Source organism: Pituophis catenifer, unplaced genomic scaffold, assembly GCF_029215685.1.
Source record: "Pituophis catenifer annectens isolate HBS135680 unplaced genomic scaffold, rPitCat1.0.hap2 SCAF_10, whole genome shotgun sequence".
Classification (NCBI taxonomy): Eukaryota; Metazoa; Chordata; class Lepidosauria; order Squamata; family Colubridae; genus Pituophis; species Pituophis catenifer.
The window spans coordinates 12410104-12427355 of record NW_027256890.1 but is presented as its reverse complement, the minus strand read 5'-3'; the positions used below and the strand labels follow the sequence as shown (position 1 = coordinate 12427355).

Here is a 17252-nt window from a genome sequence, read left to right as displayed (position 1 = left end):
ATTGTTGGGGAAAAAAAAAAAACGCAATTGTATGGAAATGTGAAAGCTTGGGAAGCCGGGCGATCTACGGCGAAGATCCTGCGAATAAACTGGGCTTAACTAGACTGTGTGTTGTTTGCCTTGGACATATAATACATGCGGGTATATACATCATTTTGTATTTATTGTTATTTATTTATCCTGTCATGTTTATGTAGTGTAAAATTGGGAGGTGGTGATCCTTTGAGAGCAACGAAATTTCATTTTTAATCTCTGCCAATTAGTGTACTGTACATTCAAAGTGACAATAAAACTATTCTATTGTATTCCATTCTACTTATTCTTCTATTCTATTCTATTCTATTCTATTCTATTCTATTCTATTCTATTCTATTCTATTCTATTCTATTCTATTCTATTCTATTCTATTAATTCTAATTCTATTCTATTCCATTTAATTCTAATTCTAATTATTCTAATTCTATTCTATTCTAATTCTATTCTATTCTAATTCTATTCTATTCCATTCATTCTAATTCTAATTATTCTAACTAGAATTCTAATTAGAATTCTAATTAGAATTCTTCTATTCTATTCTATTCTATTCTATTCTATTCTATTCTATTCTATTCTATTCTATTCTATTCTATTCTATTCCATTTAATTCTAATTCTAATTATTCTAATTCTATTAGATTCTAATTCTATTCTATTCCATTCATTCTAATTCTAATTATTCTAACTAGAATTCTAATTAGAATTCTTCTATTCTGTTCTATTCTCTTTTCTATTCTATTCTATTCTATTCTATTCTATTCTATTCTAATTTTCTATTCTATTCTATTCTCTTCTCCTCTCCCCTACTTATTCTCTTCTCTTCTACTCTACTCTATTATCTTCTCTTTACTCTACTCTGCTCTGTACTCTTCTCCTCTCTTCAGACAAATGGTTATCTAACATCTTCTTAAAAGCTTCCAGTGTTGGAGCATTCGCAACTTCTGGAGGCAAATTGTTCCATTGGTTAATTGTTCTGACTTGTCAGGAAATTTCTCCTTAGTTCTAAGTTGCTTCTCTCCTTGATTAGTTTCCACCCATTGCTTCTTGTCCTGCCCTCAGGTGCTTTGGAGAATAGCTTGACTCCCTCCTCTTTGGGGCAGCCCCTGAGATATCGGAAGATGCTATCATGTCTCCCCTAGTCCTTCTTTTCATTAAACTAGACATACCCAGTTCCTGCAAACGTTCTTCATATGTTTTAGCCTCCTAATCCTCTTGGTTGCTCTTCTCTGCACTCTTTCTAGAGTCCTCACATCTTTTTTACATCATGGCGACCAAAAATGGATGCAATATTCCAAGTGTGGCCTTAGCAAGGCACTCTTTGATAAACTATTATCCAATTCAGCTTGTCCTGCCTTCAGGTGCATTGGAGAATAGCTTGACCCCCACTTCTTTGGGGCAGCCCCTGAGATAGTGGAACACTGCTATCATGTCTCCCCTGGTCCTTCTTTTCATCAAACTAGACATACCCAGTTCCTGCAACCACTCTTCCAATGTTTCAGCTCTCCAGAACCTCTTAAATGTATGTATGTATTCCACTTGTATACAATTGAATCAATAGAACTCGAGGGGATATTTACGAAGCGGTTGACTCCCAAAATCCATAAACAGGTTAAAAAACATCCAGGGTGAGCATAAATTAAATCTAATTAATTTTCTAAATTAAAACATTAAATTAAAAAAGTAATTACATTTTGGAGAATAGATTGACACGCGGCTGAGTATTCAAGGTACAGGCAGCCCTGGGGATATTTGGGACACTGAGTGGTGTTTTCAGCTGGTTTTAGAAAATGCACTTTTCCCAAAAGGTTTCCACAATTTTGTCCACTACTGTGCAACGGTTCGTTTAGTGACCTTACGATGTCACAATAGCGCTGGGAAAAAGTGACTGTTGAAGCATCTCCCATGCTCACCCGATCGAAATTCGGACGCTCGGCAAACTGACTCACACTTATGACAGTCGCAGAGTCCCGAGGTCCCGTGATTACCCCTTTAGCGACCTTCGGCCAAGCGGAGTCAACAGGGATAGACAGATTCACTTAAGAACTGTGTTTACTAACTTTTAACAACTGCAAGGGATTCGCTCCACCCCTGTGGCCGGAAAGGTCGTAAAATGGAGCCGAACTCACTCGACAACGGTCTCGCTTAGCAACCGAAATGTCGACTTCCGTTGTGGTTGGTAAGTGGAACTTTGAAAGAAGCAAAGCAATTCAATCTTGACAAGTACAGTAATGGAGGGGCGGCCCCAAAGAAGAGGGAGTCAAGCTATTCTCCAAAGCACCTGAGGGCAGGACAAGAAGCAACGGATGGAAACTGAACAAGGAGCGATTCAACCTGGAAATAAGGAGAAACTTCTTAACAGTGAAAGCAATTAACCAGTGGAAGAGCTGAGTTGCCTGATCGTCAGAGGCTTTTTTTTCCTTTTAAATGTCTAAAGGCAACTCATCTTGGATCGTCAGCTTGGATCGTCAAACACAGTTTGACGATCAGGCAACTCAGCTTGGATCATCAGAGGCATTTAAAAGAAAAAAAGCCTCTGATGATCACGCTGCTCAGCATGGGGGTGGGGGGCAGGCAGGAATTTTTGCTACCGGTTCTCCGAACCACCCACCTCCATTGCTACCAGATCGGGCGATCCAGTCCGAACCGGGAGCATTTCATCCCTGTCTATGGGGATGGGAAGAGGGGGGCAAGTTGTCGTAGACTCCCTTAAGAGCTCCCAAATTTTTGGACTTCTGCAGCATCTTAACGGCACTGCCCTCATTAAAATGCAAATGCATTTCAAACGAACTTCGCAATACATCGATTAAGAGTAATTGAGCACCGGCTGACCGTACGCTGCGAACATATATTTTCCTGCCACCTGCCAGACAAGGGCAGTGTCTTCCTTCTAAATGAATAACTTTCGTCAGCGGGGAAAAACAAAGAGGTATTTTTTTTTTTTTGCGAGAGCTAATCATTCGCAGCAGCAGAATTCCCCAGCTGCTTTATGAAATTGAATTAACATAGATAAAGGTCAGCCTTGGGCTGTTGCCAAATAAAAATGACCCAGCGACGAAGGAAGTATATAAGTTGACTGTAAATGCACTTTTGGGGGCGGGTTCGGCGAGGCCGAGACGCGCGTTTCGTTACGTTTAAACCCGAGCGATTTGTTAATGCCGACAAGAGTTTGAGAAAGGATCGAGACAAATCTTTGCTTCTGGTCTTACCGAGGTCCCTGATACACAACATCTGTGTATCAGGGAAATACACAGCAAGATGAAATAAAAAGATGAAATAAAGAGATGAATTTTTTATTTTAAAAGATGTAATAAAAGCAAATGTGCAATCGATTCATTTTCGGCTCAGCGGGAAGCCTCGGCTGGGCTGTAATGAAAATTAAAAGGAACGTTTCGTGGGAAAGGAGAAGTGGCTGACCGGTACGTTCAGCGGAGGGTTCAAGATATAAAATCTAAGCCTTCGGCGATGGAAAAGCGTTTTTCAAAATATGGGTTTTACCAAAGCTTACTGGAGTGCAAAGAACATGTTGTGGCCTTCCAGCGGCCAGCAGAGCTAGTGGGAGACTCAGACAGTGAGGAGGTTGGGGAGGAACGTGGGCCAGTCCTGGAGTCTGGGGAAGGCTCTGATGAGGGCTCTGCGTCGGAGGCAGGGAGGGGGCCAGGACCGTCTGACAGTTGTCAACTGCCTTCGGAGTCGGACATCAGTGGGGCAGAAGAAGAGCTGGAGCCTGTTCCCAGTGGGTGCATGCGCAGAGCTGCCAGGAGAAGGGAACAGCTAAAGAACAAGGGTCGACTCAGGAGTAAAGCCACAGGTGGACAGTGAATGCCCCCCACCCCGAGGGAATAAAGAGGAGCGAAAGGGAGAACCTCTAGCTAAGATTCTGTGCAGTTCGAAGAAACCCCAAAATCCCACTCCTGGCTGGCCTTGCCCGCCCCTCCCAGGAGTCCCCATGTGGCCCGTTTTGAATGAAGGTAAGTGCAGGGCGCATGCGGAGGCTCGGGGGAGGGCGAAAAATGGGCCTACCGGAAGTTCGGGAAGGCCAGGAACAGGCCCTTTTCCGGCATCCAGAGGGCATCCGGAGCCTGGGGAGGCCGTTTTCGCCCTCCCGGAGGCTCAAGAAAAGCCTCCAGAGCCTGGGGAGGGCAAAAACGCCCCCTCCGCCGTGGTGCAGGAGGCCGACTAGGCCACGCCCACCATGGCCACACCCACCCAGCAACTGGGCGGAGAACCCTTTGCTGAAAGTTGTGAAGCCCCACCCCTGCCTCGATTGCCCCAATTCAAGTACGACCTTTGGAGGTTTGCAAGGGTGGATGATGAGCAATAGGAAAGTACAAGACAAAGAATTAGCCATGGCTGAGTCGTGATTGATTCGGGGGCCTTAACGCTTCGCTGAAATGTCTTCACTTTGCAAAGCCGACAGCGGCTGTTGACGGAGGTGGGGGGGAGTCTCAGCTCATCCGTGAACCGGCTCACTTAAAAGAAATATCTGGGCCTAACATTAAACCCGAGTCGCCATTAAATTATACCACGTCTGTCTTCTTCATGTTTCTTCCTTTGATCACCCCGGGAAGAAATGCCTGGGAGGACATCGCGTTCCCCCCGGAAGGGAACGCTTTGATTTATTTATAAAAAAAAGTTTTGAAACAAATCAACAAACAGAAGCGGTAGCTACAGAAGTAGGAAAGGGGAAACACCCCCCCCCAACCCGGAAAGGATAAAAAAAAAGTAATAAAATGTCAGGAAATAAAGAGGGAGTTTGCCACTGCTGGGAAATCCAAAATTCCGTTATTTCATAATGAATTGATTGTATTAGAATATGGTATCAGGGTTTTGTTTTTTTAAAAAAGAAAATGACTGGAAATCTGTACAAAACTCAGGACAGAACATTAATATTATGAATTGATCATTAATTTGAGGATAAAGGTATGGGTGGGTGAGCCTCGATTTACGATTTACGACAGCTTGAGACCAACATTTTTATCGCTAAGCAAGATAGTCATTAAGTGAGGTTTGCCCCATTTTACACCGTCTCCTGGTGATTGGCCCAAAGTCACCCAGCTGGCTTTCATGGCGAAGGTGGGACTAGAACTCACAATCTCCTGGTGATTGGCCATCCAGCTGGTTTTCAAATGCTAAGGCGGGACTAGAACTCACAGTCTCCTGGTGATTGGCCCAAAATCACCCAGCTGGCTTTCATGGCGAAGGTGGGACTAGAACTCACAATCTCCTGGTGATTGGCCATCCAGCTGGGTTTCAAATGCTAAGGCGGGACTAGAACTCATAGTCTCCTGGTGATTGGCCCAAAGTCACCCAGCTGGCTTTCATGGCGAAGGTGGGACTAGAACTCACAATCTCCTGGTGATTGGCCATCCAGCTGGTTTTCAAATGCTAAGGCGGGACTAGAACTCACAGTCTCCTGGTGATTGGCCCAAAGTCACCCAGCTGGCTTTCACGGCTAAGCCAGTCCTAGAACTCACAGTCTCCTAGCCTGGTGCCTTAACCATAGACCAAAACGGCTCTCTATATGTTTACCAGTCAAGTGGGAATGCTTGGATCAACATATCTTCATTCAAATGCCTACATTCAGTTTCTGGAAGGGTGCCTTAAAGCTTCAAGGCCGTTTCCATGGCTCTCTACATTTCTTCAGGGGGCTCAGATAAGCCCTACCTGGTGTAATGATAAGCCTTTCACTTCCTTTGTGTGATGCTCTCTGAAAAAGCAAAGAAGAGACAGAGAGAGACAGAGAGAGAGGAGAGACAGAGAGAAGAGAAAGGGGGGAGGGAGAGAAAGAGCAGAGAGAGAGAGAGAGCAGAGAGAGACAAGAGAGGGAGGAAGAGAGAGAAGAGAGAGAGAGGAGAGACACAGAGATGGAAGAGAAAGAGGGGAGGAGGGATGGAGGGAGAGAGAGAGGAGAGAGAGAGACAGAGGGAGGAAGAGAGAGAGGAGAGACAGAGAGAGGAGAGAGACATAGAGAGAGGGAGATAGAGAAGGAGGGAGGGAGGAAGAGACACAGAGACAGAGAGAGGAGAGACAGAGACACACAGAGAGAGAGACAGAGAGTGAGGGAGGGAAAGAGAGAAGAGAGAGAGACACAGAGAGAGGGAGGGAGGGAGAGGGAGAGAGAGAAGAGAGAGGAGAGAGAGAGACAAAGGGAGGAAGAGAGAGAGGAGAGACAGAGAGAGGAGAGAGAGACATAGAGAGAGGGAGATAGAGAAGGAGGGAGGGAGGAAGAGACACAGAGACAGAGAGAGGAGAGACAGAGACACAGAGAGAGAGAGAGAGAGAGAGGGGGAGGGAGGGAAAGAGAGAAGAGAGAGAGACACAGAGAGAAGGAGGGAGGGAGAGGGAGAGAGAGAAGAGAGAGGAGAGAGAGAGAGAGGAGAGAGAGACATAGAGAGAGGGAGATAGAGAAGGAGGGAGGGAGGAAGAGACACAGAGACAGAGAGAGGAGAGACAGAGACACACAGAGAGAGAGACAGAGAGGGAGGGAGGGAAAGAGAGAAGAGAGAGACACACAGAGAGAGGGAGGGAGGGAGAGGGAGAGAGAGAAGAGAGAGAGAGAGGAGAGACAGAGAGGGAGAGAGAAGACAAAGACAGGGGAGGAGGGATGGCGCGAGAGAGAAAGGAGAGAGAGACAGACAGAGAGAGGAGAGAGAGACACACACAGAGAGGGAGACAGAGAAGGAGAGAGAGAGAGAGAGAGAGAGAGAGAGAGAGAGAGAGAGAGCAAGGGAGGGAGGGAGGGAGAGAGAGATGGTTCTTTTGTTCATAGTTCAAGGTGAGCTTCCTACCTCATCTGGGCGAGGTCTCTCGGGAGAGTCCTCAAATCCTTCTCGATATGTCGAATAGGCAGAAGTTTCTTCTCTGGTTCCAGGAGCTAAATTAAACAAAAGCCAGCAGAAAACAAAAGGAAACTGTAGTTCACAATAACCAGGACTTAATCTTCCCTCTAATTCGGGAGAGTAACTGAAAATAACCAGCAGAGGCAGCTATACCCAACGTGTCTCCTCTCAGCCTAAATTCTGGGATGGGGTTTCCATAGCAACGTCTTGGCCATTTTGGACACCATTTTGACTTGTTTTGACCCTGTCCTGTGGGACATTCCTGCCCGCAGGACCAGCTGGGACCAGCAAATCCAACATTTCATCCGATCGGGGTTAAAACTTACCTTTGCTTTCGACTTTTTGGAAAGCTCGGTTTCTACCGGTTCGGCTAATTCTTCCAGAGCCAAGTCTTCTTTGCAGAGATCCTGAAACGAGAGGCAACAGGTTGGTTGGTTGGCACATCGTCTTGGCATAAAGAATCTGCGAGGTTCATGGGAAAATAGAATAACAGAGTTGGAAGGGACCTTGGAGGTCTTCTAGTCCAACCCCCTGCCTAGGCAGGAAACCCTACACCACTTCAGACAAATGTTTATCCAATATCTTCTTAAAAACTTCCAGTTTTGGAGGATCCACAACTTCTGGTGGCAAGCAGTTCCACTGATTAATTGTTCTCACTGTCAGGAAATTCCTCCTTAGTTCTAAATCGCTTCTCTCCTTGATTCGTTTCCACTCATTGCTTCTTGTCCTACCCTCAGGTGCTTTGGAGAAGAGCTTGACTCCCTCTTCTTTGGGGCAGCCCCTGAGATATTGGAACAAATCATCCAGGACTGGATATTGATCATGAAAAATAAAAAATAAAAAAATAGTGTTTTCCAACCAGAGCAGCTTTAAGCTTTGTCGGACTTTCCAACTTTCTAGAATGCTGGCTGGCGAATTCTGGGAGTTGAAGTCCACACAGCTTGAAGTTGCCAGGGCTGAAAAACATTGTTTCTAAACACGTCCAAATTATAATCTGGAAAGGGGATTCTGCATGGCAGCAAGGAAACCTCTTGGCGTCTCTTAGTTGATGGAATGTTTATGAATATTCCCGGGCATCAGATCCTTTAGCAGCAGCTGTCTGTCTGTGAAAGGCATTTTTTAAAAGACAGAGTGGCTGCTAATTATAAACTTGGCTACAGAGCATGGAGAGAAAACTCTTTGGTCATGGGTTCTCCATAATATTTTGAGGAAGGAAGGAAGGAAGGAAGGAAGGAAGGAAGGAAGGAAGGAAGGAAGGAAGGAAGGAAAAAAGCAGGAAGGAAGGAAGGAAGGAAGGGAGGGAGGGAGAAAGGAAGGAAGGAAGGAAGGAAGGAAGGAAGGAAGGAAGGAAGGAAGGAAAGAAAAAAGCAGGAAGGAAGGAAAGAAAAAAAGCAGGAAGGAAGGAAGGAAGGAAAAAAGCAAGAAGGAAGGAAGGAAGGGAGGGAGGGAGGGAGGGAGGGAGGGAGGGAGGGAGGGAGGGAGGGAGGGAGGGAGGAAGGAAGGAAGGAAAGAAAAAAAGCAGGAAGGAAGGAAGGAAGGAAGGAAAAAAGCAAGAAGGAAGGAAGGAAGGAAAAAAAGAAGGAAGGAAGAAAAGAAGGAAGGAAGAAAAGAAGGACCTTATGTACCTTATGACTACCATTAAGTGTTGTACCTTATGATTCTTGACGAATGTAACTTCTCTTTTTATGCACACTGAGAACATATGCACCAAAGACAAATTCCTTGTGTGTCCAATCACACACTTGGCCAATAAAGAATTCTTTCTATTCTATTCTATTCTATTCATGTCACCCCCTAGACTGCTCTTCATATGTTTTAGCCCCAAGCCCCCTGATCATCTTTGTTGCTCTTCTCTTCACTCTTTTTAGGGCTTCAACATCTTTTTTTAGGTTTAGATTACACGCTTTGGATTCTATCTTCCGGAAGAGATTTGCCTAACTTTCCTGCAGTTTAGGAAGAGAGGTATAATAATATTATATATTATTGTTACTCGTTGGATGTAAAACTTTCATCCACCACCCAACCAACCTGCAGCTTTCCCGCCTCTCTTGATCTTGTTGTGTTATCGACAAATCTCTTCACTTGTTCTATCTGGGCTAAGTGACTGTTTTCAGTGCTCGCTTTAATCTTTGATCTAAGACTGCAATGTTTACTCTTTGAATGTGGGCAACTTAGAGACTTTTTAACAGGGAAAAGAGAGAGAGAGAGAGAGAGACATCAATAGCTTTTGGGGCTGCACTCCTGCCATTATTGACGATATCAGATTACTCTTTCCATCTTCCAACTCTTGTTTTTTTTCTTTTTCAAGAATCTTCATTTTATCATTGCTGCTCTAATTAGGAAAAAATGATAGATAGATAGATAGATAGATAGATAGATAGATAGATAGATAGATACCCTGTTTCTCCCAAAATAAGACATCCCCTGATAATAAGCACAATCGGGCTTTTGAGTGCATGGCAATAAGGCCAAGCACTTATTTCAGGGTTCCCAAAAATATAAAACAGGGTCTTATTTTCGGGGAAACACGGGAGAGAGAGAGAGAGAGAGAGAGAGAGAGAGAGAGAGAGAGAGAGAGAGAAATATTGTATATATGATAGATACTGTAGATAGATAGAAATAAATATTGTATATATGATAGATAGATATAGAAATAAATATTGTATGTATGATAGATAGAAAGATACTGTAGATAGATAGATAGATGGATGGGTGGATGGATGGATGGATGGATGGTTATAGAAATAAATATTGTATATGATAGATAGACAGCGAGAGAGACAGAGAGAGATAGAAATAAATATTGTATATATGATGATAGATAAATAGATAGATAGATAGATAGATAGTTAGACAGACAGACAGACAGACAGACAGACAGACAGACAGACAGACAGACAGATAGATGATAGATAGATAGATATACAGTGGTGGCCAAAATTGTGGAAACCTTTTGGGAAAAGTGTATTTTCTAAAACTAGATAATAACACCACTTTTTGGGGGGAGTAGTACCATAAAATTATATATCAATGAAAAGATAATTTAATCAAGAATGTAATGCAATAACTTTTATGAAGGATTTGCTATTAGAATAGCAGTTACAGTATAACGAAGAAAAGAGAGTGCCTGCAGAACGCTGTGTCAGGTGCGAACCCTGTTCAGGATTGTCCATTGCTGACGTGGTACTTCAAAGCCTTGGTGGGGTTATTTATAGGTCTTCCTAAATCTTTTGACTTTGCTGGTCAGAAGTTTGCAAAAGTTGATCCTGGGACTCCACGAGCTTCATCAATAGGAACCATTTACCAAGTGCCCGATTTTGGATTACGTGACCACGGGAATGCTACAGCAGTCGTAAGTGTGAAAAGCCGTCAGAAGTCATTTTTTTCCCCTGTGCTGTTGTAACTTCGGTCACTAAAGGAACAGTTGTAAGTCAAGGACTACCTGTGTTGAGTTTTACTTTTGAGGTGGAAACTCGCTGGAGAGTCAGGACGATGGCAGAGAGCCTATTCCACGTACAGTTTGCTAATTGAAAAGGAACGAAAGGTATTATATTTTGCCTGTTTCGGCGAGAGGCTCCAAACTCAAGCCTGTACATTTTCTCAAGAGATTGTTAAAGTATGCATTATTAATGTTAATTGCTAATGTCTGTCTGGCGTTATTCTCCCTCTCTCTCTCTCTCTCTCTGTCTCTCTCTTTCTTTCTGGTATTCAGATTTATTTTTACTAAATCCTCACGCCTGTAAGAAACACAAAAGCTTAATTAAAAGTAGCAAATCAGCGGAAGGAAAACATGAAATGAATTAGATGAGCTTGAGAAATTCTCCAAAGCCTTCGGGGGGGGGGGGGGGGGTTCAAACGAGGCTTCCGTCGGAAAGGTGGGAGGGGGTGAGGGGAAATTCCCGCTCCGGATCAGGCTGTCCCGTGAATTCTGCTGGGCAAGGATTGCTGCTGGTTCTAGGAAGCTATATTAAGAGAAAAAGAACAATGATGTAAAAACGAGAGGGGAGTTGGTGAAGAAGTGAGGATGAGAAAAATCAATCAGAATAGAGCTGAAAGGGACCCTGGAGGTCTTTTAGTCCAACCCCCTGCTCAAGCAGGAGATCCTATATCATTCACACATTAAAAACCTCGTCAGCGCTTCGACGCTGGCATAGAGAGCAGAAGGGAGAGAGATAAGCTCTGAACTTTTGCCTGCTAAATCCCTTTGAAGTCGGGTTGTCGTGGAAATGATGGGGGGGGGAGACATTCCTGGGAAATGACGAGACAAGAAGTCTGAAGAATGACTTGGAAGATAGCCAATGAGAAGCAGAGATTTGGGGATCGGAAAGGGAGGGATTGGGGGGGCAAAAGGTCAGTCTTGTCCGCATCGAGTCATGATCCGGTGGCTGTGCTCAATTAAAGAAAAGATTTCCTTAAAGATTGGCAGTTTGGAAATTCATTTATTTTGAGATAGCATCGAAGTCTGACACCTCTATGGATGGAGTTCTGGTGGCAAGCTGTTCCACTGGTTGATTGTCTTCAGTTAGGAAGCTTCTCCTTAATTCTAGGCTGCTTCTCTCCTTGATCAGTTTTCAACCATTATTTCTTATCCTGCCCTCTGGTGCTTTGGAGAATAATTTGACCCCCCTCTTCTTTGTGGCAGCCCCTCAAATACTGGAATCCTGCTATCATGTCACCCCGAGTCCTTCTTTTCTCTGGACTGGCCAGACCCAAATCCTGCAACTGTTCTTCGTATGTTTCTTTTTGTCTCCAGACAAAAACTGTGGCAGGAACGGTTGTTAAACAGGGCGAAAACTCACTTAGCAACTATCTTGCTTAGCAACAGACATTGTGGGCTCCATCGTCGTATGTCGAGGACTTCTTACACCTGCGTCCTCCTTCAGTTTTTCTCGTAACGTTTTTCTTTTCTCTGCATTCCCTGTTAAAACACGTTCGGAGAAAACGCATCTGGTGTCTTTGGTGGAGAATTTGGCTAGCTTTACGTTCGGGCTCTTTTCTGCGGATCGTCCAAAATTTATTTTCCAATGCCAAACCGCCATCCGGATTCGGCTTGCCAGACCTCAAATGCTTGTTAATCGTGGTCTGTAGCAGGGTTTAGATTTTTCCCGGAATCTCGTAACCTAAACGGTCTAAAAGATCTCTTTTCATTCCTTGCAATGTCCAGAAGCGTCCTGGGTAATATTATTTTTTTCTATAATTATCAGCTGCCGTGGGAGGATTCCAGGCTTAATGGCAGTCTAAAAATAAGTTTCTAATGAATAATGTTAAAACAATAAGCAGGAGAGAGGCTTGCAACGGTACTCATAAGGGGGAAAATCCTCTCTGCTGTACATACACCAATATCAACGTTTGTCGTTGGTTGCGTTCGTGTTTTTACTCCGACGAGATTTTTTTCCTCCCGTCTGGCTAAGAACATGCAGAGCTGCTGCCTCTCGCTCCTCGGCCTGCCTACTTCTGGGATACTGTGAATAAACATTAACAGAACTGCTGTGTGGTATAATTGGATTGCTGCTTTTAAAATGCACGAGCTGTTTCCGACATAAATCCAATTAAAGTCTTACTTAAATTTAGGCTGGGAAGGATTCCGGAGTTATTTGATTCGCCCTTGGTCTTATTCACCCTTGCAATGTAATATCTGAAAAGCACCGTTTTTTTCCCCCACCCTTGTATAGTCTGCATTTAAAAGAGAAAGCATGAGAGAGAGAGAGAGAGCATGAGAACAAGAGAGAGAATGAGAAAGAGAGAGGAGAGAGACAGACAGAACAACAGAGAGAACTAGAGAGAGAAGAGAGAGAGAGCATAAGAACAAGAGAGAGAGAATGATAAAGAGAGGAGACAGACAGATAGAATAGAGAGAGAAAACTAGAGAGAGAAAAGAGAGAGAGAATGAGAACAAGAGAGGGAGAAAATGAGAGAGGAGAATGAGAGAGAGACAGAGAATAAGAGAGACAGAGAGAATGAGAAGAGAGAGAACGAGAATGAGAGAGAATGAGAGAACGAGAGAGGATGAGGCAGGATGAAAGAGAAAGAGAACGAGAGAATGAGAGAGGTGAACAAGAGAGAATGAGTCAGAGAACTAGAGAAAGAGAGAATGAGAACAAGAGAGAGAATGAGAAAGAGAGAGGAGAGAGAGACAATGAGAGAGATACAGAGAGTAAGAAAGAGAATAAGACACAGAGAAAGAGAATAAAAGAACGAGAGAGACAGGGAGAGAACAAGCGAGAGACAGAATGAGAATAAGAGAACGAGAAAGAACGCGAGACAGAGAGAGGATGAGAGAGGACAAGAGAGAACATGAGACAGAAAGAGAACAAGAGAGAATGAGAACGAGAGAGAGCGAGAGAATGAGATAGAGAAAGAATGTGAACAAGAGAGAGAGAGCGAGAGAGAATGAGAGTCAGAGAACTAGAGAAAGAGAGAGAGAGAGAAAGAGAGAGAGAGATATGCAGACTTGATAACTTCTGGAATCTGACTTTATTGCCTAATGCCCAACTGCCAGTGCCATGTTGAATTGGGCACCAGATACTTCTTTTATAAGAGTTGTTAGCGGCCACCAAAGATTAAAAACCCATCATTAATTATCTCCCGGAGCTCGTTGAAAAAGCATGTTCCACCTTTCGCGGCAAAGATCCGTGGTCTGTCACTGGCGTCAGAACAGAACAGAACAGACAACAGATTTGGAAGGGACTTTGGAGGTCATCTAGTCCAACCCCCTGCTTAAGCATTCCTATACCATTCCAGATAAACACTTGTCCAATCTCTTCTTGAAGACCTCCAGTGATGGAGCACCCATAACTTCTGGAGGCAAGTTGTTCCACTGGTTAATTGTTAATTAATTAAGGAAATTTCTCCTTAGTGCTAGGTTGCTTCTCTCCTTGGTTAGTTTCCACCCATTGCTTCTTGTTCTACTCTCAGGTGCTTTGGAGAAGAGCTTGACTCCCTCTTCTTTGGGGCAGCCCCTGAGATATCGGAAGACGGCTATCCTGTCTCCCCTAGTCCTCCTTTTCATTAAACTAGACATACCCAGTTCCTGCAACCGTTTCCTTTCATTCTTTTTCCTTCCTTTCCCTTTCCTTTCCTTTCCTTTCCTTTCCTTTCCTTTCCTTTCCTTTCCTTTCCTTTCCTTTCCTTTCCTTCCCCTTCCCTTCCCCTCCTCCTCCTTTTCCTTTCCTTTCCCTTCCCCTCCTCCTCTTTTTCCTTTCCTTCTTTCCTTTCCTTTCCTTTCCTTCTTTCTTCCTTCCTTCTTTCCTTTCCTTTCCTTCTTCCTTTCCTTTCCCTTCCCCTCCTCCTCCTCCTTTTCCTTTCCTTTCCTTCTTTCCTTTCCTTTCCTTCTTTCTTCCTTCCTTCTTTCCTTTCCTTTCCTTCTTCCTTTCCTTTCCCTTCCCCTCCTCCTCCTCCTCCTTTTCCTTTCCTTTCCCTTCCCCTCCTCCTCCTCCTTTTCCTTTCCTTCTTTCCTTTCCTTCTTTCCTTTCCTTTCCTTTCCTTTCCTTTCCTTTCCTTTCCTTCTTCCTTCCTTCCTTCCTTCCTTCCTTCCTTCCTTCTTTCCTTTCCTTTCCTTTCCTTTCCTTTCCTTTCCTTTCCTTTCCTTTCCTTTCCTTTCCTTTCTCTTCCCCTCCCCATTTCCTTCCCATCCCATCCCATCCTCACTGTCAGGAAGTTTCTCCTTAATTCCAGGTTGTTTCTCTCCTTGGTTAGTTTCCATCCGTTGCTTCTTGTCCTGCCTTCAGGCACTTTGGAGAATAGCTTGACTCCTTCTTCTTTGGGGCAGCCTCTTTAGTTCTTATCCTGTCTCTTTTTTTGCTTCTTTGCCAGTGGGCACAAAGTGACTTTGCCTGATCGGGTTTATTATTAGTGACATTAATAAAAGGACCCAGTGCCGCAGCCAATGCAGTTTCTTCTGAGGCTAAACCAGCTGCTGAGTGGGGAATTGGTGCCAGAGGCATTTGTCATCTTACATTTTTCACGTTGACACGTTTTCAGGCATGTTTTGTTCCCGAGCTGGACTCCAACCTGACCATTTGGACGTCGAGGTTGCGAAAGAAGAGTCCCGAGTTTGGAAGGAAATCAGCTTTTCTGGAGCCCAAATGGAGAAATGTATTAACCGTCGGACACTTGGATAATCAGCGATTCTCAAGAAGAGTTAACCCATTCGGCAGGTTTCAAAATAAACAAACAGAAAACAACAATGTTGACTAAGAATGTGTCTTCTCAGGATAGTGATGTATTGAATAAAAAGTCGTGTTTTAGGGTCGAGAAAAAGGGGTTAAGTTGACAAATAAATAAAACTGTTTGAAAATACCGTATTTTTTGGAGTATAAGACGCTCCGGACTAGAAGACGCACCTACCTTTTTTGGTGAGGAAAACAAGAAAAAGAAATCTGCCTCTGCCTCCCAGCAATGTTCCCTCGTTGCAGCAAACAGCAAATAGCCTGCTTTACTTTCATTTTCGTTTTCAGCATAGCTTGATTAGCACAAGAAAAAAAAAATCTGCTCCCAGCAATTTACCTCCTTGCAGCAAGCAGCAGAGGCTCTAATCCTCTAATGAAGAATCATCAAGTCGCCTGTCAGGGTTCCAACGGATGCCATAATTAAATCATGAGCCTCGAGCCAAGTTTCGAAAGAAATCCAATTATTTATTAGGAGCTCAATGTCGGCATGTTCCCAAATGAAGCCAACTCTGACCCCACATAATTTACAGCCCTAATCATGACCCTGTTTCCCCCCTCCCCCCAGGGTGTGTCATCAATCACATTTGCCAACGGAGCAATTTCGCGGGTTGTAGAGATCACTCCCCTCCAGCTGCTGTGGGTAACCCTGGGAGACAGCCTTGAGAAAGATATGTCTGAAATGTGCTCCTGTCTTTGGCTGCCATGTTGCTTTGTCGGTTTCCCATCCCCCTTGCCTATGGCAACTCGAGAGCAGCCAGGGATGCTTTGCGAGTTGACCTCGTAACTCTAGAAACCTATGTCTGGTTTTTCTCCCTTCCCTTTCTCCCTCTCAATCCTGTTTCCTTTCATGCAATGTCTTCCATGAATCAGCTGCTGATTTAACAGACAACAGGTGATTTAACAGACAACTGATGATTTAACGGACAACTGATTTAACGGATAACTGATTTAACGGACAACTGATTTAACAGGCAACTGATTTAATGGACAACTGATTTAATGGACAACTGACAATTTAATGGATAACTGATTTAACGGATAATTGATGATTTAATGGGTAACTGGTGATTTAACGGATACCTGGTGATTTAATGGATAACTGAAGATTTAACAAAAGATGCACACACTTACCGGAGGTAGCTGTCCCAGACCGTGGAGTGTGAGTTTCCTGGGATCGAGGTAAAGCGGGTCTCCGAAATCCTGATAGGGTTTCCAGCAGGGGGTAAAATACCCCTGTTGCGAGAGTTGTTTGGCTCTCCGATGATAGCTCTCTCGAAATACTTGTTCTCTCGGGACATCCCAGCAATTGTAGATGGTTTTGCTCCGCGCCTGGATCTTTAAACCTTTCTGGGGAGGGATGGGCAGTGGTCTGATCAGCACAAAGTAGCGAGGATCACTTTTGGGGATCAGGGGCATCCTGCCTCTGTTGCCCCGGGGCGGGTTCCAATAAGAAACTCAAGTCATCAATCGATCAATAAGCTATCGATTTCTTGAGTCCAGCCCTTGTAAAAAAAGCTAATCTACAAGCAAATACTCTCTTTGGGTTCACTGTCTTGGGCAATCAGGGGTTTTCCACCCATCAAAGCAAACCACGATTGCTCCAAGCATGTTGGGCTGTTGGCGGCATCCAAGCCAGGATTCCTAATTGGCCTCCCAGGGGGAGCAAAGCTCCTAACCTCAGCCGGAAGGTCTACTAACCCTTGAGACAAAGCAAGCTTAACACCTCCCCCCACCCCCCGCAACCTTGCCTTTGGGGCTCTGCAAAACCCCAGAAATTAAAAACCAGGTTTTTCCAACAAGCCGTGATGAGAGACCCTCACTGAGATCTATTCTAAACCCAGTTTGGATCTAATGTGGACCCAGCTCTCTGAATTCCCTTACTACGACCGTGTTTCCAAGTCTGCGACATCCATCCATGCCCCTACGCCTATCTCTCTCTCTTTCCCCCCTTCCTTTTCTTTCTCCTTCCTCCTACCAAGTTCCTAGTCCCTAAGAGTACTCTGCCTTCCTACCCTGCCTGTTTTCAAAGCCAAACCTGCAGCCCTCCCACCCACTACCCCATCTTCCCCATCCCTGAACTTTCAAGTTTACTATCAGTTGGAACTAGGCTTTTGCTCCTATCCCCAATTTTTTTTTAAATTTTCAAGATACTAGTCCCTAAGAGGTACTTTACAGCTAGGAAACTGAAAACCCCAAAGGTCTCATGGCTG

The 17252-nt window shown here is 44.3% G+C and overlaps 1 protein-coding gene across 1 annotated transcript in view; it reads right to left on the bottom strand.

Annotated features, from left to right (window-relative positions):
- CCDC60 (coiled-coil domain containing 60) overlaps nt 1-16473 on the bottom strand; it is a 38411-nt gene extending 21938 nt beyond the window's left edge. The window contains exons 1-3 of the mRNA XM_070950951.1: nt 16174-16473; nt 7201-7281; nt 6824-6909 (exon numbers count right to left, since the gene is read on the bottom strand). Of these exons, the coding sequence (XP_070807052.1) occupies nt 6824-6909; nt 7201-7281; nt 16174-16458 (452 nt within the window). The 5' untranslated portion in view covers nt 16459-16473. The remainder of the gene's footprint in view (nt 1-6823; nt 6910-7200; nt 7282-16173) is intronic.
- Nucleotides 16474-17252: the final 779 nt, after the last annotated feature.